The sequence below is a fragment of the Falco biarmicus genome, chromosome 3, assembly GCF_023638135.1.
Source record: "Falco biarmicus isolate bFalBia1 chromosome 3, bFalBia1.pri, whole genome shotgun sequence".
Lineage (NCBI taxonomy): Eukaryota > Metazoa > Chordata > Aves > Falconiformes > Falconidae > Falco > Falco biarmicus.
Genome location: NC_079290.1, coordinates 111,539,376 through 111,556,567, shown reverse-complemented (window position 1 = coordinate 111,556,567; position 17,192 = coordinate 111,539,376). Strand labels below are relative to the sequence as shown.

Below are 17,192 nucleotides of genomic sequence, written 5' to 3'. Positions count from 1 at the left end.
AGACAATCTTCAGTTAAGGGCCCCTCTGAATAATAATAATTTCTCATTGTTAGTGAAGAACTCATGATACAAATCAATTCCACGTACTTTGAATTCCACCTTTTGTAAAGGGTAGAAGCTTCCCCCTGCCTTTATTTTAGTATAAGGAAGTGTTGCCAGTAATATCATTAACAAAAGAAGGGTGGAGAAAATTATGGTATTGCAACATTAATAAACTTTTTATTCTGCTTATGAACTGAGTGCTTAGTCTCCTGTGAAGACACCTCAGAAACACTTGAAAACAAGGCTAAAGACAGCATAGGTTTTTTAAGTGTTCACTTCTGTCGAAGTGAAATGGCATTGGTTTATACAATTTTAGCAATAATAGGAATGGGTTTAATTTCTCCTGTTATAATACCAGCACTGGTTTTGGGCGGGTTGTTTTATGATTTTTTCAATTCAGAACTGCCACCTGGAATTGACCAACCTCTAAAGCTTCGGTTTTTCCATTCATTGTTGCTTACAACCATGGTCTTGGTAAGTTAACTTTCTTATAACTGGGGTTTTCACTTTTATTTTGGTAGGATATTTGGGAGCAGGAAGACAATGACTTAAGAAAAAAAAAAAAGACAAGAAGAAGCAATTCACTCTCCTGAAGCCTGTAAGCATTGCTATATGAACCACATCACGTTAAATTAACTCATAAAACTGATACGACTGATCTTAAAAGCTTATTTAGATTTTTCAGTGCATCTGTCAAACTACAGCCACTATACATTGGAAAACTTTCACATGAGAATTAAAAAATAACTGCATGTATTCTGTACCTATTAAACTGCATGTATATTTAATAATGCTATCTATTCAGAAGCAAGCCTACATTACTCTTCTTCTTCCAAATTCTTTATTTTCCACAGGGAAAGATTTTGGAGAAGCTAGGGATCTGCAGTGATTTAAGCTTATTGCGAGTTATCCTAGATGGAATACCACCATGGAGAGATTCAAAACTTCTTATCAAAGATGTCAAAGCAGATGAGGTACCATTGAGGATTTATCAGCCTAAATGGCCACCTACCGGCAAAAGAAGAGGAATACTGTATTTTCATGGAGGCGCTGGCACATTTGGGAGCATTAGTAAGAAATCAGCAAGTTTTGTTTTTAAAATCAAATCCAAACCTTTTACACTTTTACCTTCAGACATGTGTCAGTCAGTATCTCACCTGTCCTTTCTAGTGACGATAGCCTTTGCAATCAGTCCCAATACAAATGCAAAACACCTTGTGGAATTAATAGTCTAGTGCACAGTCCAGGTAATCACATTTCTGCTTTCTCTGGGCTACAGGCAAAGTTGATGAAAGCAGCTCTTAGCAGACCTGAGGCTTCTAACTCCAGAACTGTGATTCAGAAACCCCTCAATCAGCTGTCAGCTAACAGCAAAGGGACTCTGCTCCTCCTGTTGAAGCTGTTCTGAGAAAGATTCAGTTTGCTGGGGCCGAGAAAGAGACACCATTAAAACAAAACACGTATGCTTAGGTCACTGTGAGGGAAGATCAGCTCACAGGATGTTCATGAACCTTAACTAATGGCTAGCTAAAAATAAGATACAGCAACAGTCCTGGAGTAAGAGTTGGAATCTATGGCTCTTCTCTCATTCTCTGTACTCCATCTTTTTTGAAAATGTACCTTAAAATCCTTTTAGGTTGATATGGAACTCAGCCTAGATCTACTTTCTGGAATAATTACAGTATCATGAAAATGGCAATGCTGTTGCTAAAAAGAGTATATTCTGGCTTCCTTCTTTGGAACAATGCTTTGCTTACTTCTCAAGGAGAAATTTTTAGTTTTGGATCTCAATTGGACTGAAGTATTTCCTGTAAGCTTGGGTAGAGCCTCAAAGTACAGAATTTAAGATATACTTCTGCGCTCAGCACTAAACTTTTGTGTGGAAACACTACAAAAGTCAGTGTTTCTCAACTTGCAGTCCATGCATCAAAGGAAGTCTAAAAGATATAACATGGTCCAAAATAGAATTTAAAGAATACATTAAAAACCTAATCTGTACATATATTCCCATTCATGCAAACAAGGAATGAAAATGAAGGGAAATATAAATAATAAATGAGCATTAAAAATAGAAGCAGTCTGGGAGAGTTTGATCCTTGTGATAACACTGCACAGAATGCTTTATTTCTTTTTCAGAAAGGGAGACAACCCTTTGATTGCCTCAGTAGCAGCTGGCTCAGCCTCCTAATCATTCTGAATCTTTTTCTGAGCAACCAAGTCTATGTGTGCTTTGTCTGGAAGCCAGGGCACCTAACATGGAAACCCAGGCTTCATTCCAGGGGTCAGACAGGGAAGTTCGTGGGGTTTGAAACCTTTACTGTTTCAAAGGGTAAGTCTCCACTAGCACTACATTAGACAGACTTCAGTTACCTGCAAACGAGTTAGAGTCTCCCTAGCTTCATTGAGCATCATGCAGAAACAGTAATAGTTTACAATACAATACAAACCCCTAGTAACTGAGGTTCCGTTCTGCACTGTGGCAGAAATAATCTACCCTCGTTTCACTGCAGAGCATGTTAATCTGGGTGGAGTGTTAGGCTGACACCAGCTGTGATGCTTCCAGTTCTAGAGCTAGTTTGGGTGGACTCAAGAGATAAGCCTCTTCCAATCTAAGTGAAAGGTAAATTGCCATTGCTGGAATTAAAAAACACACCACAAAGTTGCATAGTTGTAGTTGTTGTTCACAACACAATTGCTGTTGCACAATCAGGACACTGAGGGAGCTGTATCATATGCCATGGATTAATATAATACCCATACCGATACACTGACTGTATCATGTGACCTTCCGTTTGAATTCCCGATCATACTTGGTAACAGGAAAGCAACATAAGGACAAGCTTTTAAAGGGACTTGGGGAATCTACATACTAGTAAGCCTGAAGTCTGCAACTAGCAAGTTAGCAGAAGCTACAATGAACAGGATCATTGGGCAGATAAATATGACTTACTCCTTAAAATCCATATGAATGGCAGCCATGCTTCACAAATGAATTTAAATTTTTTTAAATGAGTCAGCAAATACATGAATAAAGGAGACTGAGGTGATGGTATGTCACCAAATAGAAGTAGTGAATGCCAGGTACAAAATGAGCAAACAGAAATGGTTCTTTACATGTTTGTAAGCAAGCTATGGACATTTTCAATGCATAAAGTTGTTAATGTTAAAATCATGGCTTTGAGAAGTGGTTTGAATAATTCAGGGAAGAAATATTAATCAATGGCATTAAATATAAAGACACAGTTTCTGTCTCAAAGGAGTTCTCTGAGCCTCAACTTTTTGTATGCTTCTTATTACTACATGCTTGTCCTCAGCTTATGCTTCTCCTTAGCCATCTTTTGCTGACCACCAGCTGAGGTGCAATACCAGCCTAGACAGACTTCTGTTTTTTCCTAGTATTACCATTCTTACACGCTTATGCCCTAACAGCCACTGACCAATAACCAGAGAATGTGTTAACATGTAAAGACTGCATTGCGTAACACAAGTTACTCATCGGTCTCATGTTGCAGTGCCTTCCACAAAGCATAGGTTCAAGGATCTATATTTTCATTTCAAAAGGATATTTGATTTTTAAAACATGATTTCTGATAAACTTTCTCTTTAGGAGCTTTTGAAAGAATATGCTGATATATTGCCAAAAAATGCAACTCAGTGGTTGCGTCTGTTGGGTAAGTGCTACTTTTACATAGAAGTATTTGTGGTAATACAGTTCAGTGTTGAAACACTTCTGAAAAATCTGCTGAAAATACTTTTTTTAGATTGGGCTCCCTATTTTTTGCTTTAGCCTTTCGTTTAATTTAGAAGTGTGCTTATAGGCAAAGTATTCTAATACCATTAGTTTTTCTTTCCAAACTACACTAGTTAAAAACAAATATAATCTTTAAAAATTAGGAAAAAAGGCCTACATAACTATCATACCAGTCAACCATGAACAACACAAGTTAAATTTTTATAATTACTTTGACAATAACCACAGTACTGTTGACATTTCAGTTATCGTTTGGCTCCTGAACACCCATACCCAGGGCAATATTTTGATTGTCTCAATGCCACCTTATACTTTATGAGGAATTTAGAAGAGTATCATGTGGATCCTGCTCTCATCATCATTAGTGGTGACAGCTGTGGAGCTAATTTTGCTACGGTTATTTGCCAAATACTGCTGAATAAAAAAGATCTCCCAAAAGTACGTGCTCAAGTCTTACTCTATCCTGGACTACAGGGGCTAGATTTTCATTTGCCTTCCTATCAGCAGAATGCTTCAGTCCCCATGTTGTTTCGGAGGCTAGTTATCTACTTCTGTTTTCGTTATCTTAATAAAGAGCCATCAGTTTTGGAAGATGTCCTACAAAACTGCCATGTTCCTGAGAGTATGAAACGGAAGTATAAAAAATGGATAAGTGCTGACATTATTCCTGATGAATTTAAGATTAGAGGCTATGTACCACAGAAATCCACTTCATACAAACCTGAAGTCCATGAAGCAGTCAAAGAACTTTTAGCAATAACATTTTCCCCACTTTTAGCTGAAGACTCCATAATTTGCCAGCTCCCTGAATCCTACATTGTGACCTGTGAGTTTGATGTACTGAGGGATGACGGACTATTATACAAGAAGCGATTAGAGGACAATGGTGTTCAAGTGACCTGGTATCATTGTGAAAGTGGGTTCCATGGAATTTTAGCCTTTTTTGGCTACGGGATTTTTTCCTTTTTATCTGGAAAAAAGATAATGGATAGTACTGTGAAGTATATAAACAGTTTATAAAAGTATTTTTCAGAATAAAGATGCAAGTCTTGCATTATTCTTGGCAAAGAATGTTAACACTTTTGATTAATGTTTTGGATTTAGATTGCATTTTTTACTTTCTTATTTCTGCTTCTATAGTGACTCTCTAAAAAATGTTAAGATTATTTAAAGCACCACCATTCTAGAAAACATTATAATAAAAGCACACCAATAAGATCCAAGATGCAAACCCAAGCCACTTGGAACATACTCTTTCACTTTAACTCTAGCAATCCCAGTATCTTTGCATGGCTGGCACACATTCAAGGCAAGCAGCAAGAACACCCCTCCCTGAAGATTCTTTGACGGCCCATAAATGCTGAAGACAACAAGCGGGGTCTACTTTGGTCCATTTGGTGAGAGACAGGAGGTGTTTACACTATCAGATGGAGAGCCCAATGACTCGGGTTCTATCAAGTCTTATGTCCAATAGGGAAATTGCAGCTATACATTTTGATTTTTAGGGTTAGTTTGCACAAAGACTTTCAAAAGAAAGGCTTCTGTCCCAGGCAGAAGTTCTAAACTGGAACTAGTATGTGTTTGACTTTGTTTGGAATCTGAGAAACAACATTTCATTTTGGAACTTGATTCTTAAACTAGAATCCCTAAACTTTAATGAGTGTCTACATGTTAGGGAAGTGTAGAGGTGAGACTTCTTTTCCTTTTTGTACTCTTTCCTTCAAGATTGTCTCATGCTCAAGACTACCTGTTACGCTACATTTGTTGAAAAAGTTCTGAAGATCACAGATGTAAGAAGGCAGAGGAGCACAACATTGTATTATCTTACCACTGTAATGCTATGGCAATTTTGTGATGCTTTCAACAACAACAACAACAAAAACCAACAAACTAGCTCTTCAAATATTTGTTACGAGAGCAAGTTACATTTGCTAAACACATACTCAGTGATGAACCTGAACAAACACCTCATGGTGAAAGGAACCATGCAACACTGGCAGACAGAGACCACAGTCTTGCTAATTCTACCTTGTCAAACCTGTGCTCTGCACAGTAATTCATTTACCAGACTACTGGACTATCCAAGACTATTGTATATGATCACACAACTGTGGAACCATAACACAAACTGAAAGTCCAGCAACACCACTGGGTGGGCTTTTTTTTTTTTTTTTAATCTGGACTTTTGCCATTTTAAACAAACCATTTCCTTCTATTTCAGAATATTTTACAATGACCATGTGCCCTATTAAAAATACTCAACTTCTCATTGGAAAAAATAATGAAATTTAATTTTCTATGAAGTTTTCTAACTAAAATGGCATGGTACTTTCCTCCTATCACTTACAATTTCACTTAAAATAAAAAAGTTACATTATAACATGGCTGATTATTGAAGTTAGATTTTTATTTCTTTCATTTCCCCGGGGAATTTGCAATTTCAAGAATGTTCTGATATCCTAGTTATCTGAAGAGTTGCAGACTCAGATTCACAATTAGTATCTCAAGCTTCATTTACATCACAGCACTCTACATTAGCACAATCCCATTCTACAGCAAGAGCAAGATAAAGCAGTTTGACTCGAACTCTTTAATTGCCGATTACCTTAAGCCATTTTATGCTGTACCTATTGCACACTGAGAGTGACTGAAGCTCACCTGACAGGAGGTAACCTGATCATGAATCTAAACTCAGCCTCCTGTGGGTTTTTCTAACCATGTTTTTCTTTTAGAAGAAAACACAAAAACTAATAAAAACTGAGATTGAGATAATGGCATCATTTTATAAGCACACTTTTCTGAAAAACATTGGTGACAATCCATTTGGCCCTTTAGAGTCAGAATCATCATAAGCATATCTCTGCAAAATCCTAGAGAGACTCTTCTTCAGAATAGTGCGGTTTAGTGTCACAGACTCAAAGCACACAAATGCCCTGTGTCCATCTTCCACCTCTAACTAATTTAATATTAATGCTTAATAACCAGCTAAGGACTGGTTTCTTGCAAAAATTCCAAAGTGATGCTGGCATAGATCTTTAAATGAGTTCAGGGCTTTAACCAACTTATTTTTTGTGAAATAAAGGCAGCACAGGGGAAGAAAGTGGGAGAGGGAAAGATACCTACTAATGTATTCGTAAAAGGCAGGAGAAAGGTTTTTACTAGAGCAACCTTATGACAAACAAAGAATCAGGAAGTAACAAACCGAAGGTATCTGGGAAAGTCAAATCAAAGGCATTTCAGATCACTTTGCTGCTTGGCAAAATGGCAGTTGTATACACACTGCTGGTGTTATTCTTAGCAGTTTTTGTTGCTGGATTCATATTATTGGTCATAGGGGCAATTAATTTTGATATCTCCAACTCAGAAATTCCTCCTGGAGTGGACCAGCCTGTAAAGCTCCGAATCATTCATGTAATTTTAATAAGCAGAGCCGTGGTGGTAAGTTAACCTGGTGTGATTTCTGGGGGAAGAATGGTTAAACCTATAGATTTTAAACAATGCAACGCTAGAACCCTACTTGGAATTAATTTTCAGGGAGGAGAGCAGGGCATTGCTGTCGTGCTACATGTTCATTTTTTCTAAAGAAACCTTTACCAGATTTTTTATGCTACACTGCATTACTACAGTCCTGCCTAGCTCTTACATTAGGCAGTATATAAATGCCGCCTAACACAAGCATTTGAAAGTCTGACTGTGCTTCTGCAATTAATTGTACTAACCTAGCAATAATTTAATTAAGAACACTATCATATGTTGGATCATTTATATTTCCATTCTGTATATCAGATGTTTTTGGGTCATGCTTTCTAGCTCTTCTTGGATCTGGGTATGAGGAGTTAAGTATTTATTTTGAAGATAAAATTGGAAACTGAACATTTCAAAACTGGTTTTGGGAAGGGGGAGTTTTTGTCACACAAGTGACAAAGTTAGGTAATGTTGCTCAAGAGGAGCTGAAAGAATTCCATCTCCCTTGAACACATATTTATAACTTCTGCAGCAACTAAGCAGGCTTCTCTGATGGGAATGGGGGGTTCTGGCCAGCCCAACTTCTTCAGATGAGCTGGCAGGTAAAAGAGTGGGAAGCTAACCAGCCCACAGGAGCTGAAGCTCTTACCAGCACTCAACTTCTGGTGATCTCTGCTGACACAGGATCTCACTGAATCAGCCTATTTCCATGTAATGATAGACGCACAGATGCTGTGATGACAGAAGTTGTTAGAAATATATGAGATGGCAGAAATTGTGCACATATTTAATAATGTACTTAAACACCTCCAAGAGAGAAAAACTATTTAAAATGGGGCTGGGGGGGAATAATTGTCAGAAATACTCTAGATTATAGTGGACCACAGTAAAGAATTCTAGATACATATTCACATGCTTTGGCTGCACACAAGTTGCAGTTAGAAAGAGATTACTTCACTCAAGCAGCCAGAAAAGCCAGTTCTCTTTTTATCATCTACACACTGCCCATTAACACCATAAACCAGAACTGTATGCAGCAATGTAAACAATACAGGATGAAAGAGACCAAACAAGTTGAATGTAAAGGTGAGAATATTCTTTGGAGTTGTTCCATTTCTGCTTGGAAAATAGCACATCCAAAAGAATAAATAACTTGATCATGTTTGTATACAATCAGAGACACTAAGATTAGTTTCTATAATGAATTAAAATCAGTAGGTTGCAAAATATATTAGTTTCTTCAGCTTCAAAATCTGTTATGGAGAACATTACAAATACCTGGAGTCACTGAAGAAAAGATCTTTCATAGGTAAATATATCGAGAAGCATACACCGCACTGACAATCCATACAGATGGAAATATTCATAACAAAATATTGAATACTAAGAGCTTGATCCAAATCTTCATAAGGACCAAAGTACTGGTTTGGCACGACTAAATAATGTATTTCAAAACAGAGTTATGCCTTTTTTTCTTATTTTTGCAAACTTATATTGGACCAGTAGCTCTCATTTATATTTTTTTCATCTTCTGGTGCCTGGCACGAATATCACGTCAGCATATGTAAAGATCAGAAGTTTGGTCCTACTAAATATCTCAGGATCTTTCATTGTATTGTATACATCAGTGAACATTTCTGAGACCAATCAAAAAGCAATTATCCAATATATTCTCAAGTTAGTCAACTCTGCTTTGGGCAAGTATCCAAATAATGAAAATCAGCACCAGAACTATCATCTTTCACAACGTTTTCACATCTTCTCAGGGGCAAGGACAGAATAACCAGTGAAAATCAAACTTGTTTTCAATGTTAGGTAAAGGACCTGCTGAGAAAGCAAACGAATATATTTCACCAGTCTTTGTTAATGCTGTGTTGTTTTGGGATTATGTTTTTTGGTGAGCACTGCTGTTCATGTGACCTCTCATGATGCTACTGTTAGTTGTGCAGTTGTACTACACTTGTACAACTACTCAAATATTTTATGATTGCCCTAAACTATACGACTTAGACATCATGAGTATACTGCCCATACAGTTCCTTTACCTTGGAAAATACAGAATCTCTTGAGTGAACTCCCTATTCTCTTTGCATTTAAACAGGGAAAGATTTTGGAGAATATTGGCATCTGCAGTCAGGTTACATTTGTCCGGTACACACAAGAAAGAAAGACTCTGGGAATGGACTCAAAGCTCTTCATCAAGGACCTGTGGTTTGAGAAAGTGCCTGTAAGGATTTATCAGCCTAAGGATCCATCTGCCAGCCAAAGGAGAGGAGTTGTGTTTTTCCATGGAGGAGGATGGGTATTTGGAAGTCTTGGTAAGATATCTAACAGAAAAAAATATTGTAATTTAGCTAAAGAAGTATTTTCTTCATAAATGGTAAAGCTGATTGTCGCCTGACCTGTAGCAGTTATGACATTCAAGTATAACCACAGATGCACTCTCCCAAGCACTGCTGTTAGAGGAAAGCATCTGCTGTGCATTGTTTTTCTTAAAAGACAAGGACGACGAGGTATAAGAGGAAAAAATACAGTAAGCAAATATTGAAATAGGAAGATGACGGGGTACAAAAGATCTGAAGAGCTATGTGGCAAGGGGAAATAGTGTTTTCTTCTTGCAATTCTTTGACCTCTGCAATAGACAATGTTAACACTCTGGGGAAAAAAACAAACCAAAACTAAACAAATCCAAACCCCACCAAATATGTTTCTTTCAGAGACTCATGAAAAGCTATGCCGCTGTATTGCCAGAGAAAGCGAGTCAGTGGTTGTATCTGTTGGGTGAGTCTTTCCTCACATTGCTTTTTAGAGATTATTTCCCATAGCGTTCATATCACCTTAGAGCTTCCCTGAGTGCAGCAACAACCATTCTCAGGTAAGTGTTTCTGTAGGACTTGTCAAGGATGCGATTTACAAATTCACTCTGCTTTTGTTTGGAGCCACTGAAGGCTGACTCAAGCTAAGTTTTCACTGTTTGACTACATCACAAATAATACTTGGGGATATCTAGCGGGAAAATGAAGTTTTGAATCAATGTTTTCAAATTCCAAACTCAAAATCGATAGTAAACAGATAGTAAGCCATATATTCGACTTAATCATTATTCAAGGGAACTCTGCCTAATGCTAACAGAGGCACTACATGAATGACAAGACATCATCGATGTACTGACATAAGGATTTGGATTATGAGAATATAGTTGCACTGTAATAAAGACGTAAAACAGAAGCACTGACATTTGTATCCAACCCATGGAAAGCTAAAGCATAAAATGACTAAATGAATGTCAATAAACCCCAGACATAATTGGAGGGTGGTTACTCTTGTGTTCTTAAAGACCTGAGAAACATCCTAAACAGATGATATCCTAACAAATTAATCTGCACCACCTGGCTGAACTAGCCACAGTTTATTTATGATCAGCCTGTGGAGAAAGGGAAATTCTGAGGAATCCAGGTATCACTGGTGGTAGGAACCAGTATTTTCAGCAATATCTTTAAACCCACTTTCCTTCTCGTACTTTTGTTGCCACTTTCTGTGTACCAGGTATCGTTTAGCCCCTGAACACAAATACCCTGCTGCGTATGAAGACTGTCTTAGTGCCACCATACACTTCATGAAGAATATCGAGCACTATGACGTGGATCCTGGCAATGTCATTGTCTGCGGGGACAGTGCTGGGGGCAATCTAGCAGCTGCTGTTAGCCAGACCCTTGCAGGCAGATCAGACCTCCCCAAACTACGTGCTCAGATCTTGATCTACCCGGGCCTTCAGGCACTGGACTTCAATTTACCATCCTATCAGCAGAATCGGGGAGTCCCTCTCTTATTCCGAGAACGCGCCGCTTTCTATGTGTTACAGTACCTAAATGGGGATGCATCAAATCTGGATGAGGTCTTGGAGGGTTCCCATATTCCTATAGATATTAAATTAAATTACAGGAAGTGGGTGAGTCCAGATAACATCCCCGAAAAGTTTAAGGTCAGAGGCTACAAACCACATGTGCTACTTGACTGCACAACCGAAATTTATGAGACAGTGAAAAGATTCTGTGAGCCCAACCTGTGCCCGCTGTTGGCCGAAGATGCTATTATTCACCAGCTGCCCGAGTCTTTCATCTTGACTTGCGAGTATGATGTGCTGAGGGATGACGGCTTGCTTTACAAGAAGAGATTGGAGGACAACGGTGTTCGAGTGACCTGGTACCACCTCGAGGATGGATTCCACGGAATCATAAATACATTTAATAGTGATTGGTTTTCATTTCCAGCTGGGAAAAGGGGTCTTGACAATATTGTGAACTTTCTAAAAAGCTTATAGAAACAATTTTCTTTTCTTCTGTAAGAACTGCCAATTTTCTGTGGTCTTTTATCTCCCAAATTCCCTACAAGAGGTTTAGATAGGACAATTTCTTAATGAGCAATTACGTCAGTGTGACCACTGAAGAATGTATTTCAAGAACGCTGTGAAAGTTTCTTTCAGCGCTGTTTGAAGTATTTCATGTGCAGTCTGCCTATTTTAATGATCTATTTGTACTAGACACTTTCCATTCTCCCAGTGAACATTAAAGATGCAGTAAAATTTTAAATCAACATCTAGTCTGATCAATTTTATTCAATTACAATGGATGGTGTCATTCTTCCTAGAGGCCAAGTGCATTTTGGCGAAGGAGAAAGTATTACAATGTACCGGTATTACAATGCTACAATGCAGTGCCCATGCTATATGCTACAGGTAGCACCTGATTCTAAGATTCCCAGTCACCAACTTGCAGAAAATTTCTATGCACTAGGTAACTGGTATTTTAGACTCAAATAAATGAAGTCAAAACTGCAACTGTCACCAACAGAGATAGTCTATTAACAGCTTTGTTTAAATTAAAATGGAGGAAATGCTGTGTTTCCCTATGTTTATGAAACACATAGGTATGCTGAAAAACTTGTTCCTGTACTTAAATACTTCAACAACAAAGTAAGATTGATGTATTTACCTTTCTAGAGCACATGTTAGCTGGCTTGGTTTTTTCCCTTCATGTTAGCTCCCGTTTTCTTTTCTAAATGTCATTGTTAAAACTATATATTCTAAAAGAATGTCCACAACACAGGAAGCAATATGTTGTGGCTGCAGATCAGATGTAAGAGACAACCTCCACATTAGTTGTCTCTCCTTGTAAATAGTGACCATCATAAACTGGAATGTCATTCGGTACTTAACAGCTATCTCTCTCTGAACAGCCTTTCATATCATCCGCAATCCAATAATAGCACGTAGAATATCAGGCCCTGTATCAATCCCACAATTAATATAAAGCTAAACAGGAAATTAAATACATTCTCCTCTGACTCTTCTCCAATGTGATGCATGAGGGCACCTTGCAAATATTTCCAAGGACTTTAAAGTGTGTGGCACTTGAGAGATCTGTTACTACTGAGAAAGATAAATCAAAGATAGGCATAAAGATACCTCACCTTTGGTTAAGTGAAATGGTGGGGTTTTATATACTGCCGGTGATACTGCTGGTGATTTTTACTGCTTCATTCATCCTAGCAATTATGCAAACAATTAAATCCGAGTACTCCAACTTCAGCATCCCTCCTGGAGTTAATCACCCTGGAAAGCTTCGAATTGTCCTTGCTTCTATGATTTGTACATCTGCTATGGTGAGTTGCTCTCATGATTTCTGCCAGAAATGTGTTTGAGGTGTTCTTTTTGTAAGGTTATATGTGTAAATATAAAATAAGATGCTGGCTACACCCAGGCGGCTTTCCTTTTTTGGGGAGCTGACTTTAGAGAACAATTTTTGTAAAGTAATCTGTTAGGCCTCAAGCAGTTTTAGCCAGGTTTTCCCTACAACACAGGGACTAAGCCAATCATAAAAACCCAAGCTTTATCAGCTCAGTTTCCCTAATAAAGTTTAAATTAATTATTTATAAAAAGTGAGATTGCTTTGGCTTCCATTTTAGCTCAGCACAGATGATGGTTTTTAGGCCATTCTTGGGGCTTTCCAGTAATACTGATGGAAAGCTAGGTGCTTCTTAAGCAGATAAAACCAGAGACTCAGGGGAACCACTGGGGAATGACACCCGAGTGGCAAGGTGGGCAGTGGTGGGAGGCTGGCACAAACCCTAGCATGTGGTGACGCTGGGACAGAAACTCCTTTTTTTTTCCCGTAAGCCATTTTTGCCTGACGGAGCGTGAGTGGGACACGTGGGCCTACCTGCTCAGGCGCGCGGTGCCACTGCCACCCCGCTCGGCCGGGCGCACTGCCTCAGCTCCATCTTCTCCTGGGCCAGCTCTCGGTGAGGACCAGCCCTGGGGCGGCCACCAAGGCTGAAGGTGGAGGCCTGCGGCTCTGGGGCGGGCTGGGCCCCGCCGACACAAAGCCCAGGTGCCCCCTCAGGCCTGGCAGCGGCCGGGGGGCGGCAGGCGCAGGGTCTCCTTCGTGGCAACCTGCCCGGCTGCTGCAGCTGCTGCCCGCGGGGAGGCCGCGCTCCGCTCGGCCGGGCTCTCTTCCCTCTCTTCGAAGAGGGGAAGATTTGGGAGAAGATGGGGGTGTGCAGCCGGATCGCCTTCAGCCGCTACGTGCGCGCCGGGCGGGAGCTGGAGCTGGGGCCGGGGCCGGGGCCGCACCGTGGGGCCGGGGCCGCACCGTGGGGCCGGGGCCGCACCGTGAGGCCGGGGCCCAGTGCGGCTCCACCGGCCCCGCGCGCCATCTGCCGGCTGCGCCCGGCCGCCATCTTCTTGCACGGCGGCGGGCGGCTGTCCTGCGGCACCGGCTGGGCGGGCCGGGCCTCGGCCTCTTGCCGCAGCGCAGCCGGGCGCTGCCGCGGTCCCTGCCGGAGCCGGGGCGATGATTCTGGCCCGGGACCGAAATCTGGCGGAGACTGCGCGTCATGTTCGGGCAGCTCGGCGCTGCCGGCGAGCCGCGGGTGCCCGCGTGAGGCGAGGGGAGGCGGCTGTGAGGGGCGGGAAAAGGGCGGGAAAAGGGCCGCTGCCTGTGGAGCCGGGCGGCAGCGCGCAGCCCCCCGCTTTCCTGCGGATCCCCGTGAGCGGGGCTGCCGTCACGCCGCCGGAGAGCCAGCGGTGGTTGTGCCGGGACAGCTACGCCGGTGCGACCCTGCGGGCCAGCGTCTTTTTGCTTCTGGGCACTTCTGGGCATGGCAGGGTGGCACATCTTGTGGGAATGCCACCCCTCAGCACACTGTGTGCCCAGACCCCTGTGGCCTGGCAGCACCTCAGGGGGTGCTCATGGCCTCTCCCCAGTCTGGTGAGGCGGGGCGAGCCCCGAGCAGGGCCCGTGTGCCTCCCAGCATGGCCATGTGCCTCCCAGCACGGCCCATGTGCCTCCCAGCACAGCCATGTGCCTCCCAGCACGGCCGTGTGCCTCCCAGCACGGCCGTGTGCCTCCCAGCACGGCCGTGTGCCTCCCAGCATGGCCGTGTGCCTCCCAGTATGGCCCGTGTGCCTCCCAGTATGGCCCGTGTGCCTCCCAATATGGCCTGTGTGCCTCCCAGCACGGCCATGTGCCTCCCAGTACAGCCCGTGTGCCTCCCAGTAGAGCCCATGTGCCTCCCAGTACGGCCCATGTGCCTCCCAGCATGGCCGTGTGCCTCCCAGCATGGTCGTGTGCCTCCCAGCACGGCGTGCTGCTGGCACCACGCAGAAAAGAGGGAATGTTTTCCAGAAGAGTTTTCTAACATGTTGAGAACTGACTAATAAACGAACTTGGAAGGTGATGATTCAGTGATCCATTTAAGTAGATGTAATTGCCCTGTAAACTCCAAGGAGCTTTCTAACAGTAAAGAAAATGCTAATGTATTTTAATAATACAGAAAACTATAACTGTCCCATTATTTAAATAAAGAAAAATAGAGTAAAAAAAATTCTCAAGGCAAAATACCCTAAGTAAAGGCGAGGTGCAGATCGATTAAATTACTTTATCTGTAAGCCAGATGCAGTCTATACCAGAAGAGCAAAATGAACTTGGATCACTTAAGTTCTGATTAGTGCTGTTCTACGAAGACAATCCCAGCTATGCTACATCCTTGCAACTTCATCCTACTGGCTATCATTTATCTGCGATAACTCACTGGACAAACACCTGTTTAGCAGATAACAGCACTGGGGGTTTCTTTGCTGAAGGAAAAATACTCCAAACATGGCAAAAAAAAAGGTGCTGTTAAGAAATTTGCATTTGAGCTTATGACACTTCCTTCTCTTTTGTTGCCTCCTTATGTGTACCGGGTATCGTTTAGCCCCTGAACACAAATACCCTGCTGCGTATGAAGACTGTCTTAGTGCCACCATACACTTCATGAAGAATATCGAGCACTATGACGTGGATCCTGGCAATGTCATTGTCTGCGGGGACAGTGCTGGGGGCAATCTAGCAGCTGCTGTTAGCCAGACCCTTGCAGGCAGATCAGACCTCCCCAAACTACGTGCTCAGATCTTGATCTACCCGGGCCTTCAGGCACTGGACTTCAATTTACCATCCTATCAGCAGAATCGGGGAGTCCCTCTCTTATTCCGAGAACGCGCCGCTTTCTATGTGTTACAGTACCTAAATGGGAATGCATCAAATCTGGATGAGGTCTTGGAGGGTTCCCATATTCCTATAGATATTAAATTAAATTACAGGAAGTGGGTGAGTCCAGATAACATCCCCGAAAAGTTTAAGGTCAGAGGCTACAAACCACATGTGCTACTTGACTGCACAACCAAAATTTATGAGACAGTGAAAAGATTCTGTGAGCCCAACCTGTGCCCGCTGTTGGCCGAAGATGCTATTATTCACCAGCTGCCCGAGTCTTTCATCTTGACTTGCGAGTATGATGTGCTGAGGGATGACGGCTTGCTTTACAAGAAGAGATTGGAGGACAACGGTGTTCAAGTGACCTGGTACCACCTCGAGGATGGATTCCACGGAATCATAAGCCTGTATGATTATTGTGGTTTCTTATTTACTGCTGGGAAAAGGGGATTGGACAGAACTGTTAAATTCCTAAAAAGGCCTATAAAACCAACTTTCCTTATGCTTCTCACACTAATGTCTCCATTTAGGCTCCCAAACCTTAGGTAGCACTTGTTAGCAAAAATGTGATGCAAATACCAATTTTAATATTCATGAACTTGAAATGAGCACTGGTCTTTGTCCTCGTAAGACTAGTTCAGTCTTTACAGTCTTAATATTTTCCACATGCTGTGTTTCAATCCCTTGTCTTTCAAATCAGCATTTGATTGATTCCTTTTATTTATTTACCAGATTATTTACTTCTAGGTAAATAACATCTGTGGAATGATTTGGATTAAGTAGCTCCCATGAATTACAGTCAGGACCTTTGTGATGTCCATTTGATAGGCCCCAAAGCATGATTTTATTTAGGTAGAAAGTACAAGTTAGCTACGTGGTGAGCAGGAGGGAGGAAAGCTCTGGAAAAACAGGCAGCGGTCAAGGTCTGTGTGAAAAATTCGACATTCAGTGGGCATGGCAGAACCACATCTCTGAGTGTGGCAGTGGGTGGCCCGAGTTAATTGGGGACACCTTGCTGGAGGCAAGGAAGGGCTGCCCTGATTTTGAAATAATCGCAGCACTACAAAAGCCTGTTTCATTTTGGGATGTTTCCATTATGTCCACTTAAGCTCTGGGCATATCTCATATCTGAGAGATACTGGTTGAGAGGAAACATGTCAGTTTTTAGGAAGAAAGCAAGGGTTAGCCAAGTGGGCTCTTGACCTGTGTCTGCTGGAAGGTTTAGGGTAAAGAGACAAAACACTTTCATGTTCTTTCAGAGTAGTTCCCCAGTATTCTTTTTTTATTTTTTTTTTCATTTTGTGCTGTTTCTCCACGTTGTGTGTTTTCTTTATATGACAAGCCAGTGTATTCCTCGACATGATGCTTTGTTATACCCTGCTGATGAAAGCAAGGAAGAC

General features: G+C 41.6%; 3 protein-coding genes across 3 annotated transcripts; all 3 read left to right on the top strand.

Annotated features, from left to right (window-relative positions):
* Positions 1–333: 333 nt before the first annotated feature.
* LOC130146901 (arylacetamide deacetylase-like 4) lies at positions 334–4,813 on the top strand. Its single transcript, XM_056333521.1, is given in 4 exon segments — positions 334–516; positions 897–1,113; positions 3,650–3,713; positions 4,039–4,813. Coding segments are annotated over 4 exon segments (1,239 nt in total).
* Positions 4,814–7,054: 2,241 nt separating this feature from the next.
* On the top strand, positions 7,055–11,579 carry LOC130146319 (arylacetamide deacetylase-like 4). Its single transcript, XM_056332356.1, has 4 exons — positions 7,055–7,231; positions 9,360–9,576; positions 9,976–10,039; positions 10,805–11,579. The coding sequence occupies exons 1-4, from the start codon at positions 7,055–7,057 to the stop codon at positions 11,577–11,579; spliced, it is 1,233 nt and encodes a 410-aa protein (XP_056188331.1).
* Positions 11,580–12,898: 1,319 nt separating this feature from the next.
* Positions 12,899–16,341, top strand: LOC130145974 (arylacetamide deacetylase-like 3). Its single transcript, XM_056331536.1, is given in 5 exon segments — positions 12,899–12,919; positions 13,788–13,890; positions 13,934–13,975; positions 13,978–14,526; positions 15,491–16,341. Coding segments are annotated over 5 exon segments (1,566 nt in total).
* The last annotated feature ends 851 nt before the right edge of the window (positions 16,342–17,192 follow it).

Bases quoted from the DNA above. Each gene is read 5' to 3' on its own strand.
- LOC130146319 (XM_056332356.1), top strand. From the start codon at position 7,055: ATGGCAGTTGTATACACACTGCTGGTGTTATTCTTAGCAGTTTTTGTT. The intron at 7,232-9,359 runs GTAAGTTAACCT...GCATTTAAACAG, and splicing joins TAATAAGCAGAGCCGTGGTG to GGAAAGATTTTGGAGAATAT. The intron at 9,577-9,975 runs GTAAGATATCTA...TGTTTCTTTCAG, and splicing joins ATGGGTATTTGGAAGTCTTG to AGACTCATGAAAAGCTATGC.